The sequence below is a fragment of the Gymnoscopelus braueri genome (assembly GCF_963280865.1).
Source record: "Gymnoscopelus braueri genome assembly, chromosome: 11".
In the NCBI taxonomy this organism is placed as follows: Eukaryota; Metazoa; Chordata; class Actinopteri; order Myctophiformes; family Myctophidae; genus Gymnoscopelus; species Gymnoscopelus braueri.
This window is the reverse complement of record NC_137613.1, coordinates 23,352,642-23,369,899: the sequence shown is the minus strand read 5'-3', so window position 1 is coordinate 23,369,899 and position 17,258 is coordinate 23,352,642. Positions and strand designations below refer to the sequence as shown.

The 17,258-nt window shown below is 41.1% G+C and overlaps 1 protein-coding gene across 3 annotated transcripts in view; it reads left to right on the top strand.

The window, feature by feature from the left end:
* fam91a1 (family with sequence similarity 91 member A1) overlaps nt 1–17,258 on the top strand; it is a 60,000-nt gene that overhangs the window by 366 nt on the left and 42,376 nt on the right. For all 3 annotated transcript variants that reach the window (XM_080442211.1, XM_080442210.1, XM_080442209.1), the window contains exons 2-7: nt 659–743; nt 4,626–4,777; nt 10,237–10,294; nt 13,631–13,698; nt 14,512–14,625; nt 16,633–16,723. In XM_080442211.1, the coding sequence (XP_080298337.1) occupies nt 659–743; nt 4,626–4,777; nt 10,237–10,294; nt 13,631–13,698; nt 14,512–14,625; nt 16,633–16,723 (568 nt within the window). The remainder of the gene's footprint in view (nt 1–658; nt 744–4,625; nt 4,778–10,236; nt 10,295–13,630; nt 13,699–14,511; nt 14,626–16,632; nt 16,724–17,258) is intronic.

Sequence of the window (17,258 nt, the reverse complement as noted above, 5' to 3'; positions counted from 1 at the left end):
AGGGGGGGTGCATGTGTCATTGACACTAATCGGTCGGTCACACGCATGATCTGCAACAACGGAGCCATGACACTAAACCATCTTTGTTATTATTATCATCACCTCGATCACGTGACTGATCGATTTGACAGGTGATGCCAGGACAGGACAGGACAGGTTATGGTTCATAATATTTATGATAGTAGCCTAACACCGCGACACATCAGATGTGATGTGATGTGAACCCCCCCCCATGATGACGCTTTGATTATGGCTCCATAAATCCCACCTACCAGCAGCAAACCACCGAGCTGTTATGTCATGAATGACCTCTCTCTCTCTCTCTCTCTCCCTCTGTCTGTATCTCTCTCTCTCTCTCTCTCTCTCTCTCTCTCCGTCTTGCCCCTTACCATGCTACCTCTTCCTCTCTCAATTCAATTCAAAGGAGCTTTATTGGCACGAAAAAACATATGTTAGTAAAAACAATTACAAACTAAGAAATGTATATGGTACACAAATTAAAGGGAATACACTTAAATGTATAAACAGAGCTATGTCTCAGGGAGAGAGAGAGAGAGAGAGAGAGCTGACTCTCTGTCTCTCCCTCTCTGTTTCTCTTTCTGCTTAGATGTGTTCACATTTCCTCATGATTTCTTTTTCTTTTCTTTTTTTTCCCCAGGGTCTGGGAAACTCTCAGAGGGAGTATGAGAAACATGTACTGCTCTACAGTATCCGCAACCAGCTGCGTTTCCGCAATAACCTAGGTGAGCAGTAAGCACGTGTAGAAACAATTTTATTACCATTCAAGGGCAAAAATTACCCCCTGAGGCCAGAAGGGAGGAATATGCAGAATTTGCCAAAGGGCAACATTTTCTGGTGGTATTGCTTTACAGTTAAGGTTTGTACTGTAAACCAGTGGTTCTCAAACGTTTTCATGTCAAGGACCCCCAGAATGATATGAATTTGGCTGCGGACCCCCATCTGAAAATATGTTGTGCCAGGGACCCCAAGAAGAAAATATTTGTGTAAAAAATGTTCGCCTTAAAAAAAAAATGATTTAAAGATTTGCACACATTTTCAAAAACTATGAGCTTGTAGATCTGCTATTTTTGAATAGCCAAAGTATAAAATATGGATAAAGTGGTTAAAATGATTGTGACGCTATATTAACTTATTTAGCTGGGGACCCCCTGGAACCACCCCAAGGACCCCTGGGGGTCCCCAGACCCCACTTTGAGAACCAATGCTGTAAACCACACAAACAAACCATGAATTTATTTGGTCATGGAACCATAAAGCTGCAATCCGGGAACTTAATGTAATGAATAACATGGCGTGGATGACTGTTAATACAACTAGTAGATCTGCAGTGGTTGGAGGTGGTCTCCCTGCTCTTCCATTGAGACATTAACTCATTAAGACCTGAAGCCGATTCTACATGTCTCCTAAATCTCTACTATTTAGGAGACAATACAAAATAATTATTCTGAAAAACGTATGTTTCTATATCAGTGGTGCTCAATCTTTTTCATGTTAAGGACCCCCAAAATTATATGTATTTGGCCGCGGACCCCCATCACAATATTTTGTTCCAGGGACCCCCAGAAGCAAAGATTTTAGTTAAACATTTTCGCTTTAAAAATATATATATTCAAAGATTTGCACACATTTTTAAGATTTTTCAAAAATAGCAGATCTACAAGTTCATAGCGCGGCACCGAGTGCCGCGCTATGAGCTTGTATATCTGCTATTTTTGAATAGCCAAAGTGTAAAATAATGCTTTTTAGCTCAAATCTAAAAATGACACAGTTCCAGGTCTTAATGGGTTAAGACCTGGGTCTTAATGGGTCCAGGTATGACATCTACTGTACTGGTTCAGGTATGACATCTACTGGTTGAGATTGAAGTAGTACTGGCTGAAGCTCACAAGCCCCAATATCTCCCGGGGAGATATTTCGGGAATCCCTCTCTTGGAAGAAGAGTGGTATAAACTTGGGTCTCCCACGCCAAGGGGAGTCGTGGCACAGGAGGTATAGAGCAGGCATCTTGGAACTGGAAGGTTCCTGGTTCCAATCCATGGTACCTTCTTGTGTCATGTAGGGCTGTCACGATTACGCATTTAAGTTGACGATTAATTGTCACTCAACTAATTGAGATTAACATTTAATTGTGGTTGAAATTGAACATTGGAACATATGAAGCCTTTTAGGCTTCGTAATCAAAAATTGCACAGGGCCGATATGACAAATAACTGAAATATACAAATAAATTATAGATATAAAAAAGCTTAAAACACGTTACTTTGTGACGCGTTGTAAGCTTGTCGATCTGCTATTTCTGCTTTTTTTATATTTGAAAATCCGTGAAAATTTTTCATAATGGGAAAGATTATGACGATTATGCAAAAATAATTGCGATTATCTCAAATAGTTGCGATTTAGACGATTATGTCATAATTGTGACAGGTCTAGTGTCATGTTGAAGGGCCATTGAGCAAGACACTGAAGGCCTGTTCTGCTCCCACTGAGCAGGCAGGAAATATGCTGTATACGTGCAGGCCAGCTACCAGTTATACAAAGAAATGGTATAATTTGTATACTTCTTGACTTTAGACAGATGACAATTGGAGGCAATTATCTGAGCTGCTATTTGAGGAGACCCTTCTGACTTTGGGAGAACCCATTCTTGAACGCACACTGTGACCCCATGCTGTTTTTGAGCAGTGGGAGATTCAGAAAAGAGTCCTTTGCACTTTATGATAAAGGATAAGCTGTATCGATTTCAGTGTTACACTTGTTCTGGACAGACTGCCAGGATAGTGTGTACAGAACATTAAAAAAAGAATCAAAATCCAGTACTGTATATTATTGAATAAAATGTAATTACAACTGTAATAACTGGATGGTAGAGTATATTAAATCTATGTAAGGAAGTATTCGCACAATCCACGTCATTCGGATGCAGGTGTGTTGGACAACGAAAACCGAAGCAAACTTGAAAAATATATTTTCATGAACAAAAACTCCCGCACACTGCTCTTGCTCAGCAGCCTCTGCTTTTATTTAAATTGACAGACGTTTCTGTCCCACTGGGCCTTCCTCAAGAGTAAGACACTCTTGATGAAGGTCCAGAGAGACCGAAACGTCTGTTCAAGTTTGCTTCAGAGTATATTAAATACAATATACTGTAACTAGTACATCTGTATGGTAGATTATGTTAATACAACATGTTGCGCCGTGACGCGTGAGCTTGTAGATCTGATATTTCCAAATATTCTGGAAAACGTATGATATTTTTTTACGTGGACGATTTTTGATGGTTCCCAGCCTTACTCATCTGCAAAGAGAAAAGCCTGGTCACAACCAATTGCAGAGAGTATCTATAGGGGCGGGACTTCCGTCGTGCGTATTTCTCCCGGAAACAATATTTTTCGTCCAATCACAACACTCGTTTCATTCACAGAGAATGTAAACAGATTTGTAAAGCGTCAACGTAATTTCCTTGGGCGGTACTTCCGCCAAATTCCGGTACTTCCGTTTAGACACTCAACCGGCTAGGTCTTGCCCAGCGTGAGCTATGTGTAAGTTCAATCGTTTAATGGTGGAACCCCCTCAAGGACCCCTGGGGTCACTGTACCCCACTTTGAGAACCACTGACTTAGACAAGTTTGGGTGTAAAGTCATTTTAACGAGTGGCCAATCAGATCTGATCGAAGATAGAGTTCCATTGCCATGGTTACCGTACACAGTAGCTTCTTGGCTGGCATGAGCCTCTTGGCATCGTAGCACGTCGCTGTAAACTAGATCGATATTTAAATATCATATCAATAAATCTGGACTCTACTAGATTACTGTGATGCAAAATGGCCTGTAATTAATGAAAACATGATGTGTAATTACAGTTGTTGAGTGTAATTATGTGACTGTGACTTACACCTACCCTAGGGCATGTGTAACCATATGTAGGCTAGTTGTTGCTTAGAATTACATTGTAAATAACAACTGCTGTTATTTTATTAATGCTTAAATCACATCTTAGTAGTAAGAATTGAAATCGATTAGTTCTAACTAGGGATGGCCGTAACTGGTTAATTAACCGATAAGATTAAAGTATACTTTTTTGAATGGACGAATGTCTGTGAATCACTCACTCACCCGGCGCTAGGACAGCATTTGCGGTTGTGAAACTGTTGAGCCCATTATAGGCTCTGAGCTGTATAGCCAAATGTGGGTAAACATAGTCTTCGGTGAGTAAATTAAGAAGACTATCCACCACTATTAACGGTTACCGGTTAAATGGTTAACCGTGAACATCCCTAGTTCTAGCTAGGCTAAATTTGAACTTAACACATAGCTGGTGCAACCGGCTGCAGATGCCCAATATGTCCTTGGCCAGGGGCTGATTCCCCTTTTGGGCAAGCGGTGGATCTTTGGTTAAGCGGTGGGTCTTTGGTTTTCCATGCAGGAGAGCCGAGTTCGAATCCAGGTGGTAACACTGGGGTGTGTGTCTGTGCGTGCGTGCCTGCGTGTGTGTGTGTGTGTTTGCATGAGTGTATATACAGTATGTGTGTCTGCACGGCACTAGGATGGCCCACGTTCTAATAAATCTGTGTGTACTGTTTGTGTGTGTGTGTTTGCGTGCGCAGTGCGCCACGTGCGGAAGGACGAGCGCAAGTACTACGAGGAGCTACTGAAGTACAGCCGTGAGCATCTGATGCTGTACCCGTACCACCTGTCTGACATCATGGTCAAAGGACTGCGCGTCACGCCCTTCTCCTATTACATAGGAATCATGGAGGTAAGCACTCTGTAAAAACATTTGTGTTCATTTAACTCTGAGAGTGTACAAATGGAGCCTTACAGGTCCATTTGGTTCCTAACTATCATATAGGAATCGTGGAGGTAAGCAGGGTGCTACAGGGGATTTAGGCACCAGCGAGACTAAACGTCAGAAAAACATGCCACAAAGGCATAATGTAGTTGTGTATTCCCTCATGTACATGACACCAACCCGTCACACGGGTTGGTGTCATGTACATGCAAGATATTGCAAGATATTAACATGCAATATATTAATATCGCAAAAGGGAATGATATGAACGCTCACCCTGTATGTACAGCCAAAGCCAGCCAATGACAAACAGCCCTTCACACTCCGAGTGTTTTAATAGCTCGTTTCAAGTTCAGCCCTTCCAACCCCTCTTTACCTGCACATCACGTAGAAAAAAGCTCCAGACAAAACCTCTGGCACAGGCGGGCATGTGCATGAGGCGAGCACAACCGCCAAACAGCGTCAAACAACCAAACAACGTCAAACAACCAAACACTGTGTGAAAAGACTTGCCGTAAGCATCTTACCAAATGATTCTGTATGAGTTTTGAGCATTTTTTTGAAAAATGCCTTGTTTTTACTGTTCCTACACTTAAAATATGTAACAAGTGTAGTAGTCGCCGTGTTACTATTGAGATATTTGGCATAAAATAATGAGGTTTTGTCAGGATGTTTGTCTATATCGTGCACTATATGGACAAGTGAAACAAGTGTACTACATTAGTGATTCTCCACCTGTTTAATTTCACCCCCAGTTTGAAATGCATTAGGCCTTGAACCCCCAAATTATATGATTTGATGTCTCTGGGAACCCAAGCTACACTGTAAAAGCCTCAGTGTTAATTTAACTCTGAGAGTGTGCAAATTTAATTTGTAAACACTCAGAGTTGAACTTAAAGAGCAGGGCGGAGGTGCTATGTCTTCCCGGTGGGGGCTCCTCACTGGCAAGTGAGCCAGTAGGGTACACAGAAATGTGTGAGGAGGATTTATTGGCATAATGACTAAGTTGGGAGGAAAAAGAGGGTAAAATTTTTTATTGGCTCCTCTAAAAAAAAAGAAGAAAAAAATATATATGTCAAATTGTCTTAACTGTATGAGAAATAGATTCATACTATATTAGAGTTGTTTAGATATCGATTTCAGTATGGGAAATGCCGCCGATACCGCTTAAAATTGATTGGCTATGGGCGAGTATGTGAGTCTATGCAATGATCTGATATCATGTAATTTATCATAATGATGATTGTGACAGGCAAACGACAACGACACGTGCAGTGATAGATAGCAGAGAGTGTAGCGTTAGTCAGAGCTTGTAAAATGTCCGTCAAAATGGCATTCATTCTCTGGATTCTTCTTTTGTCTTTTTTTTCTCCTCCCAAACTGGTATCGGATATGTACTCTTATCAACCCGATTTGCACGTTCATGTGTCGTTAATGGGGGGAAAATGGTATTGGAACATTTCTACACAGTGCTGATATTGAAACATATCGCTATTGTAATGTCAAGTGAATTGAATTATAGCTGAAATCAAACCACACATCATTTGACTGGGGGTCCGGTCCCCCTGAACCCCCTCAATACAAAGCTTCATATTTTGTTGAGCATATACAGAATCACTGTTGGATGAAATTGGAGCCATGACCTGTGTTTTGGCATCCGACCATTAGAGTGATGGCAGTTCAAGGCTGACAGAGGGAGATGAATGCTAATTTGTGTAGTTTCAGGCCAAAACTAAAGGCCATCCCATAATATATGCAGTAGAACGTATATTATGTGTATTATCTGTCTTACGTATGTCAGTTCAGCCTAAAGGTGGAAGGGTGACAAGGGTCTCTATGCAAAGGTTAAAATGTAATTTATATAGCATGTTATTTAGACAGATGCTGCTAGGTTCATTGTTTATGGTATCCTATGGTTTCAGATTATTATTATTTTGATAGTACATTGTTTAGACTGATGCTAGGTTCTTGGCTTACCTGTGATCCTTGTTTACTGAGGCACTACACTATCTCTCTGAATTTTATGTATGTGCTTACCTTGCTTATTGTAAGTCGCTCTGGATAAGAGTGTCTGCTAAATGCCTAAATTGTAATTGCCTCTCTCGGCTTAGTGAGAGGCAATTACATACAGTTATCTTTCCCAGTTTTCATTTTTTCGTAACACTGTATTGTGATGGATAGGCAGTCTCAGTTGTGTGTAGCCTTGCATACTATACTCAGAATTAACTTTATTGTCACATCACAGGTTTATAGGTGTAGGTGTTTTTGTGCAATTTCCATTGTTTTTGTTATTTCCATAAAAAGAGAACGAGAAGAAGAAGAGGGGGGCAGAGGCAGCATACTCAGATACTCAATTACAATGCAATTAGCAATACCACAATGTAGCCAATTAAACAACTAACTCTGGAGCATGATCCAGTGTGTGGACTTTATTGTTTTAAAACATTTGAATACAGGACTTAAAAGTAAAAAGTTTACAAGGTATTGGTTTCCACCAAAGGAAGTGATGTTTCGAGCCTCACCGGCTCTTCATCAGACGGTGAGGCTCGAAACATCACGTCCTTGGTGGAAACCAATACATTTGACAAATGTCTTCTAAATTATAACAGTTTTCTGAAAAACCTATGTTGCTATATCACAATATCAGTGGTGTTCAAACCTTTTCATGTCAAGGACCCCCAAAACTTTATGTAGGCTATTTGGCCGCGGACCCCATCTCAAAATATTTTGTTCCAGGGACCCCCAGAAGCGAAGATTTGAGTTAAAAATGTTCACTTTAAAAATATATTTATAGGCCTATTCAAAGATTTGCACACATTTTCAAGATGTTTGAATAGACAACTAAAATCTAAAATGACACAGATGCTTTCCCGGTTTTAACGGATTCAACTTTGGAGCATGATCCAGTGTGCAGACTTTATTGTTTTGGGATTCTGACCTCTGCCCGGCACCTGGTATTTTAGTGAGTTTACAGTATGTGTGTGCTTTAGTGTTTGTTTCTGTATATATATTATAGTACAAAAGTAATGGCATCAAAATATACTTAAATAAAAGTACTCGTTAATTATGCAAAATGGTCCTTTTTATGATCATATTATTGGAATGTACCGTAATTAGAAATGCATTAATGTGTTTATCATGTCTTTAATCTTTAATGTTGCAGCTGGTAAAGGTTGGGCTGATTTGAATTACTTTATGTGCTGCTCGGTAGCTTAAAGTGGCACTATGCAACTTTTCTTTAAATTAATAAAATGTAATTTTGTCCAATGTGTATGGTAGAGTATGTTAATACAATATTACTTATACAATTGGGGTGGTTGTATTTGGTCTCCAAAACAAAATACAATCAAAATGTACTCTGTCAAGTACATTATTGAAAAACAAAAGCATGCCACTGTGTTGTGGCTATATTTTCTCCCCCGGGCGTTCCTCCATTCTTCTTAGTCTGGATAGAATCCATACTCTGTCAGAAATGGAGCATTCAGGTTAAATACAAGGCATGGATGATGTGTGACACAGTAACAACAGCACAGAACATCGCCCCACCGGTGTGTCTCAGGACATGGTTTCGTTCGGCCACTAGGTGTCACTAAATGCTCACTGAACCCTCATGTGTTGACTCAGCCTGGAGTCAGTGTTTCAGGAATCAGGATTAACTATCCCTTTTTTTTTTAGATTCTTCCAAAAAAAAATCTAAATAATACAAGAAATTCTATAAAATAAAATAAAAAAACTTTCAGAAGTAGTGAAAATAGTACCGGGACCTGCTATTTTCACTACTTCTTAAAGGTTTTTTAAATGTATAGAATGTATTTTATTTTTACATCAAATTTCTCTTTTGTGTCTTGAGCTAAAAAGTTTGGGAACCAATGCTCCAAAGAGTGTACAAATGGAACCAAATAGACTCCTACAGGCCCATTTGGTTCCATATGTGCACTCTTTGGAGTTAGCATGTGCCTGTGTGACTGTCTATCTGTGTGTATGTGTGTGTGTGTGTGTGTGTGTGTGCGTGCGCGTGTGTGCGCACGCGACGTGCGTAAATGTTGTAGGCATAGTCATTTTAATAAAGCTTCCTTTTTTAGTCTCCTTTTGTCTATTTCATTGATTGATTTATTGATTATACTTTATTGTAGCTTTGCATCACCAGTAGCACCATTTGTAACACCAAAGACAAAAGAACAAACAAAATGCATACATTTAATAGAACATTACAATCAATGAGGCCCTTCAATGTACTATTTGGTCTGGGATTGATTACTATTATTTCTTTAAAGCTGCACTTTACCTGTTTTCCTGCACTGACATTTTTACCATTGAGCTAATAGAGTCTGCCTGCTTGCTCAGGGGATAAAATGAACTTGACCTTCAGGTCAAAATTCACGTCAGTTCCTGTGTCTAGGTGAGACATGACCTTTGACACAATCTAATGTCTCAATAGAAGAGCAGTTAGACAAAATACAACCACCCCAATTGTCTAAATGATATTGTAACATACTCTACCATACAGATTGGCCAAAATTACATTTTATTCATAAGAAAAAAGTTACATAGTGCCGCTTTAACTTCAGGGTCGACTGGTGCACAAAAGAGTGTCTCTGTACAACCTTCTTAAATCGTGGAACCTGTGTTTGCTGATAACATATTCACTGTTCAGAACATGGTTGTAGATCCTGGCTGATGTCATATTTATGGGTCCGATGCTGAGAGTCCTAGACCATTGAGTACTGATGTTTTGACTGATATTTTGTATCATGAATATCCAATCATCCCCAAATTGGAATCGCATGTTGAGGGGCCACTATAGAGCACACCTCCAAAAGCACTTTCTTCTGCCTATAGGATGTGCCACAAATGCGAAAACCTGAACCGTATGTCGTTGCTTCTTGTCCGCAGCTTCTTGTCCTGTCCGTAGGCCTGTCACAATTATTACATAACGGCCTAATCGTGATTATTTTAGATAATCGCAATTATTTTGTAGAATTGTCGTAATTGTTTCCATGTTATTTATTTTTTTACATTTTCAAAGATGCTCACAATGCGACGCGTTGTGAGCTTGTAGATCAGCTATTTCCACTTTTCTGAAAGTATACAATTATGAAATAATTTAATTTGTGTTCATTATTAAATTATAACATTTTTATTCATATGTTCAATGTCAAAACCTAAATTAAATCATGAATCATAAATTATTTGTATGACAATTAATCGTCAAATAAACGTGACAGCCCTACTGGGTAGACCACCCAGCCTGGCGAAGACCTGGCGCACCTTTCTAGTTATTCCATAGTTGTCATTCTTGGTGCGGACGGCCCTTTGAATGTGGTTAATCAAAGGCGGAGGAATGTACTGTAGCACCGGCAGGGCCCCAGAGAAGAAATTGTTTTCATTCTCCCTCTCTCTCTCTTTCTCTCTCTCTCCTCCTGCAGGACATTATGAACAGTGAGAAGAGTTATGACTCCCTGCCCAACTTCACCGCTGCTGATTGTGAGTTCCCTCGCAGTTCCCTGCCTTTTCCACAGTCATTATTTTGTAAAGGCCTGTCAGAATGCAAATACGACGGAGCAATCACTGTGAAGTGCTGCAGAGCTGTAACTCCCCCCGCAGGACGCTTTGACCTTAGCACACTTTCATCTACAAGCTTAAAGCAATCTTTGGCTTTTTGCAGAACCTTTGCAAAGTCTGGCATGCATTATCCACGCACGCATTCCGGACACGCACGGCCCAGCATTGGCCTTCCAATAATGTAATGACTGATTTAGCAGTTATTTAGCGGCTGCTAGTCAGTTATTGGCCTACCCCCCACATAGGTGGCCTACCCCCCACATAGGTAGACCAATCACGGCTCATACTGCTAGGTACATGACATCACGGAACAGAAACTTTTTTAATCCGCCCGTTGTACCTCACTGCGGCAGAGAACGAACAGACGTTCCACGAAACCGCACTCAATCTAAAGACTCGTTCAAGTGTACACCTAGCAACGAGCTATCGATAGCTAGAGGTTGGACAGGGTGGCCACGCCTTTATAAGACTCTTTGTCTTGTTTAAAGGGGGTGTAGGCTAAGTGATATGTTTTGTTAAAAGGTTAAAACTCTACGTTCTGATAGTAATCATTGCTATGGAATGTTTGTTCACTAACAGGGGTCTCCCCATCTGTCCAGCTCTTTATTAACGGAAAATACATTTTCAGGTCGGGATTTTATCGAATCAGGCAAAGATCATTTACCAACTTACATTTTGTAGTGTTCCAGATCAAAATGTGCCTGCAATTGTTTGGTTTTGTTTCATCAATTCCAATTTCACTTGTTTATCCTGTACCCTGTATGAGCTATCTCTCCTGATTGAATAAATTGGTATCCCGACCTGAAAACGTATTTTTTCCCTATTTCTGAATGAGCACCATCGCAATGATCAGAGATATAGCAATGATTGCTATCAGAGATAGATACATCTAACACTTATTTATTAAATAAAACAACAACAACAATATGACTTGCTACCCCTTTAATTATCCTTTCACTATTTTGGAAACTGTATTTTAAACACGCAGCTTCTGCAAGCTAAGTTGGATGATTATATAATGTTTGTTCATGTCCTTTGCCACTCTTTTCCAGGATGCGTGCTTCATTGCCAGTTGGTATTTTAGATGAAAAGCCAGAATGCTAGTGTTGAACACTCATCCCAGAGGCAGCTCATGTCACAGTGAGCGTGCTGCAAATATAAAATGTGTCGCCGTTGGTATAATGTCTAGCATATGGCTTCGTGATTTAAAGGTATAGTCTTTGTACTGCAGCCAAAATGCCCCAGCACATTGGTTTTAGAGATATTGAATGCAGAAATCTTCTAGTGTTTATTGGCAATATTGGCGCAAGGCACTGAGCCTAAAAACATTTCTCTTGCAAATTACACACAGCATCTCCAAAACCATTTCCCAAGATGCTTTTACAATGAAGTTTACCACATAGGAGGACAGTAATCTGTCACCGAAATGGTTTTCAGCCCCAGTGGCTTACACTAGCAGTCCTAATATGTCCTGCTTATCTCACTAGCAAAAACAAGGTTGCAAACGCTCCGACTATCAAAGCGGCTTAAAAAATAAAAATGAAAGTTAGGCTACTTTTTTAAGGTAAGTAGCTGATGCGCTCCCATCATCTTTAAAAAGGGAACTGATTTCCTCTAGAAAAGTGTCGTTCTCAACCTTTTCTGGATCAGGGCCCACTTGAAAATCTCAATATGACCACTTAACACGGCTGCCATGTTTAGTGGTGAAATGGGTGGGCTGCGTGCATTTTCAGAGCATGTTTATTTTAATGATCAATCAATCGATTGTGTTCCGGCTTGGATCAATGAAACCATTAAAGTATTCTTTTTTTATTTTTTTACTCGTGATAACTCGAGAGTTAAAAGTCCTTAAGTTGTCACTTCACTGTCATCTGGGGACCCCCCCAAAATCATGTGGGGACCCCCCTGGGAGTCCCAACCCACAGGTTGGGAACGGCTGCTCTAGAGACTGTTGCAGTAGTATTGCGTCAGAGCTGAAAGGCAGGCCCTGCCGCGGGGTTCCGTGACTTTTGTGCTTGTCAGGTGAGACGGGCCTTGGCAGGGGCTGGGGACTGAGTGAGGCCTGGCAGATTAAGGCTGCCAGCGAGCTGTCACTGCCTGTCCTGCAGGGAGCGCTGTCTCCTCTAATCCTCCTGGAGGGCATGGAAGTTTGTCATGCAGAAGTGGGCGAGAGGGAGGAAGTGTGAGAGAGAGAGAGAGAGAGAGAGGGAGAGAGACCCATTTTTAGGCCCTGGAACCATTTATATGGGTCGTGAGAAAATATCCCCTTTTTTATGTTTCGTATATACAGTATTTATATATTTGTATTTTTATATCAAAAGGTTTTCTAAAATAAATACACATATCACATTTTTCTAAATAATTTCAAACATAAAACAATTTAATAAATGAACAAAGAATGAATTTAGCAAATCTACAAGCTACAAGGATCTCATTTTGGTCCCGGAGAGACTGAAAAGGTTGATTAACGTGTTGTTAGATGGATGGCGTTTGTGTTTGTGTGTCTTGGCAGAGTGCCCAGCTTGTTTTTGTTATGTCCCCTATGCTGTGTCCCCACTGCTGTGTCCCCTCTGCTGTCCCTGACCCCAGAGAGCCTCTAGTGAACCTCCTCCACAGCACAGTGACACTATTTTGTGTGTAGTCATTTTGTCATGCAAAGCTTAACTCAAAACGTAAATGGAGAGAGTATGTTTGCATGTGTCTGCATAGACGCACGCACGCACGCACAAATAAACACACACACACATAGCTGTTTACAGACACACATTTAAATCCCCATAAGGCCTCTTGGTGCACTTTAGCAGAAGTGTGTGTGTGTGTGTGTGTGTGTGTGTGTGTGTGTGTGTGTGTGTGTGTGTGTGTGTGTGTGTGTGTGTGTGTGTGTGTGTGTGTGTGTGTGTGTGTGTGTGTGTGTGTGTGTGTGTGTGTGTGTGTGTGTGTGTGTGTGTGTGCAGAGACACATACAAACATACTCTCTCCATTTAAGTGCGTGCGTGTGTGCGTGCACGTAAGTACTGCCACTGCAGAGTGGCAATGAGTCACTCACAGCGCTCAAAAGGCTCCTTCCTGGGTGGAAATAGCTCTCCAGTACGAGGCTGGAAATATTCTGGGAACCAATTTGCACAACTTCTCCCCTCTCACTCTGACTCTCTCTCCCAATTTCTTGAAGAGCTCTTCAGACCAGTAATTGAAAAAAAACAAAAAAAAAAAAACGCTTGAGACATTTACTTGAGTCATTTCTCTCCCATCATGCCTTAGGTCTGAGGCTGCTGGGTATCGGGAGGAACCAGTACATCGACCTGATGAACCAGTGCAGGTCCTCCAAAGTGAGACATCTTCTTTTCGTCTTAAGGAGCAGTGCTTCTCAAACATTTTCATGTCAATAACCTCCAAATTGATATGTATTAGGTCATGGACTCCCATCTGAAATGTTAAAAATCTCTTTTTGTTAAAGGAGTAGTTCACACAAAAAATTACTTATTTTCTATCAATTATACACCCCATGAAGCCTTGAATTCATGGAGATTTTTGTTGTTTTTGTCGCATTCCTGAGCCAATAATTTGATGACCCAGTGATGGGTCATGGGGTGTGTAATTGATAGAAAATAAGTAATAATTTGATGACCCAGTAATGGGTCATGGGGTGTGTAATTGATAGAAAATAAGATTTTTTTTGTGTGTGAACTTCTCCTTTAAGCTCTCCATGATAACATTTTTTAACATATTGGTGCCTTTTCTCCTGACTCATGCTTCGTTGTATGATTGTGGCACATATTAGAAATAACCGATCTACAAGCTCACAACGCCTCATGAGCGTTTTCAGGTCGTGACAGCGTCGTACTACTTACAGTAGTATGAATTAACACATTAAGACCCGATTCTACAAATGCCTTCTAAATCAGTCGTTCTCACACTTTCGAGATTTTTCAGCAAGGTTCAAGAATAGCAGATGAGCAAGCTCGCAGCACGGCACGAAGTGACGTGCTGCGAGCTATATCTGCCATCTTTGACTAGCCAACGCTAAAATCTAAAATGACACCAGATGCTTTCCCGGTTTTAATGCGTTAAGCGCAACATGGGGGTTCTAATGTCTGTCTGTGTGTGTGTGTGTGTGTGTGTCCCACCCTTCCTCCTGGCAGAAATTCTTCCGCAGGAAATCGGCGCGGGACCTTCTGCCCTCCAAGCCGGTGGAGATCTCGGTTGAACCCTGGTGGGTCGCTCAATCAGGCTACATCACAGAGGACGACATCAGGGTGAGAGAGACCGCCATCATTTTCTCTGTCCTATGATTTTTTTTTTCTTTTTCCTATGATAAATGTGTCTGGAAAAACTGCAGAATGGGCAGAATGTTTTGGGGTAATAATATTGCCCCAAAACATTCTGCCCATTCTGCAGTTTTTCCATATTATGTTGCCAGCCCAAAATATTACAAACACAATTATTAGTGTCAATGATATTGGGAGCAAAGAACACAGACCAGATCATAATATTTTATTGTGGGAACTAATGTTGCGATAAATGATACAACCTTATTGCTCTGGAAAAGCAAAAAAGAGGCTAGTGAAAGGTTACGGCACATGACTCATGAGTCATTATGCCGTATTTCAACTCTGGGCGTTGCAGTTCTGCTGTCGAGAGATCTTTCATCATTTCTCATTTCTTTTGAGCATTTTTCACCGTTGTTCCTTAACTGACTTTGACTGTCACAAATGAATTGTACAAAGTGCTACCATTCATCTTTATTTAACCACTTAAGTTAAACCCCAGTATCCGTGTTGTGGGGAAAGCTTTCGCAGGAAAATAGCAGATCGACAAGCTCACAACGCCTCGCCCTGCGACGCCTTGTGAGCTTGTCAATCAGCTATTTTCAGCGAAAGCTTTCCCCACAATAACAGAAAATACACTAGTATAGAGCCCTGAGGGACTCAACCATATAAGGTTTAAGTGACGTACCCGAACCCTAATGAGGCCATGAAATTCGTTCTATGATCCGATTGGCTCTTTTTTTATGACGTATACCTTTATTCAGAAATATGGCACACATGCCACCCCCCCATCTTTTAAAGACAAACAAACACCAAACAAAATCACAGAACACAATCAACACATCGATATTACAGAACCGACCCGCACATTTCAACCGACCCGAACTATTCCTTTAATTTTTGTCTGGCAAGGAAGTCTGTTTATGATTCTCCAGCAGTGATATCTTTGTGCAGCGAACGAACGCTGCATACAGACAAGGAAGAGACGAAAGAGAGTGAAAGTCATTGACGGATGACACACTTCAAAGGTCACATGAATATGTGTATGTTTGTCATTTTGTAGTTCGGAGGAGTTCTGAACGAAGTGTCATTGAAATTGCGAGGACCGACGTGCAGCAATACAGCAGTTTAATTAGTTCTGCCACGGTTGAATACATACAGTATGGCAGAGACGCCTTAAGGCGGTGAACAGTTTAACAGCATATTACCGGGAAAATCATATCACCTTTTACACGAGAACATGAATAAATCTTGTCGCCTCCCCTTACTTTTGTGCATTACTGATGTACAAATCAAGTGACTGAAGGGCATATAGGCTGGCAAGATTTCTGATGTTTTTTTTTTTCTAATGTGTTTTGGCTTCACTAGATGGAGAGTAAAAGGAGAAGGGCTATGGGGTGGGGTGATGTGCAATATGAATTTGAGACATTCTCCCCCGGTGCATCGGGTCTGCGCGGCACTCACAGTTAACGAATGATGTTTTTCGACCTACAGAATTTCTACCCAATGCATTTTGTCTAGTAGTACATGCCCCTGCCCCGTCCTCCTCTGTTCAAGGTGCTTGATATACAAACATAGATGTTCACACGCACGCACGCACATGCACGCACATGCACGCACATGCACACATACACTACGACAGCATTGAAAATATCTGGAAAATTGGAGATCTCAATGCGTGATCTGAACCTGAATCTTTTCCTAATTATAATCGTACATCTGAAATTCATATTTAACCTTAAAACAACCATTTATCTTATGAGGAGCAGGAAAATGTTCCTCACACAATGTCTATTTCTCAAATTCCACTATGTGTGGACATTTGGCCCTCACAAGTATAGTAGCAAGCGCGCGCGCGCACGCACACACACACACACACACACACACACACACACACACACACACACACACACACACACACACACACACACACACACACACACACACACACACACACACACACACACAATCTTATTGTGTGCTATATGATTGCAGATCTGTTCCCCGGCAGAGAAGAAGACCATTGATAAGATGATAGACTCGGGTCCCCAGCTGGCTGGTTCAATGGAGTACAACGTAGTCCTCAGTGAGTGTTCAGCACTTCCTGTTTCCTGTTGGTAGCAAAAATCGTATATGGTTCAGTCTGAGCGTTGACGCTGGTGCCTTTAACCCAAGTGCTTTAACAAAACACTTCTTCAATGGACCAAGAAGTGAACCGACAGAAAAGGGACTGTTTTCTTTTAGGGTTCACAATGTCAGTTTATTTGAAAGAGGATTCTGCTCTTTCTGGTCAACTTTAGATCTTATTGGGCCTCTTTCTGTTCACACTATAGTACATTTTTGGGGTTGGCACAGCAGGCGATCTATGTACAGCAACCATAGAGGGCTAACATACAATGGCAAAGGGCAAAATTAACCTGGAGTGTTCACAATGCACAGGTTAAGCGAGCCACTACACAGACTAGAAGCAAGCTGTATAGTGTGAAACTGCAATGCTGATGCAACTCCAACAGGGACGTAGAGCTCAGCATTGACGCTGATGGCATTGTAGTGATTTGAGATCTTTTCATTTGCTCAAGCAAGCAAATATCCAGGCCCTAGAAAGGACCCCTAGAGCCTTA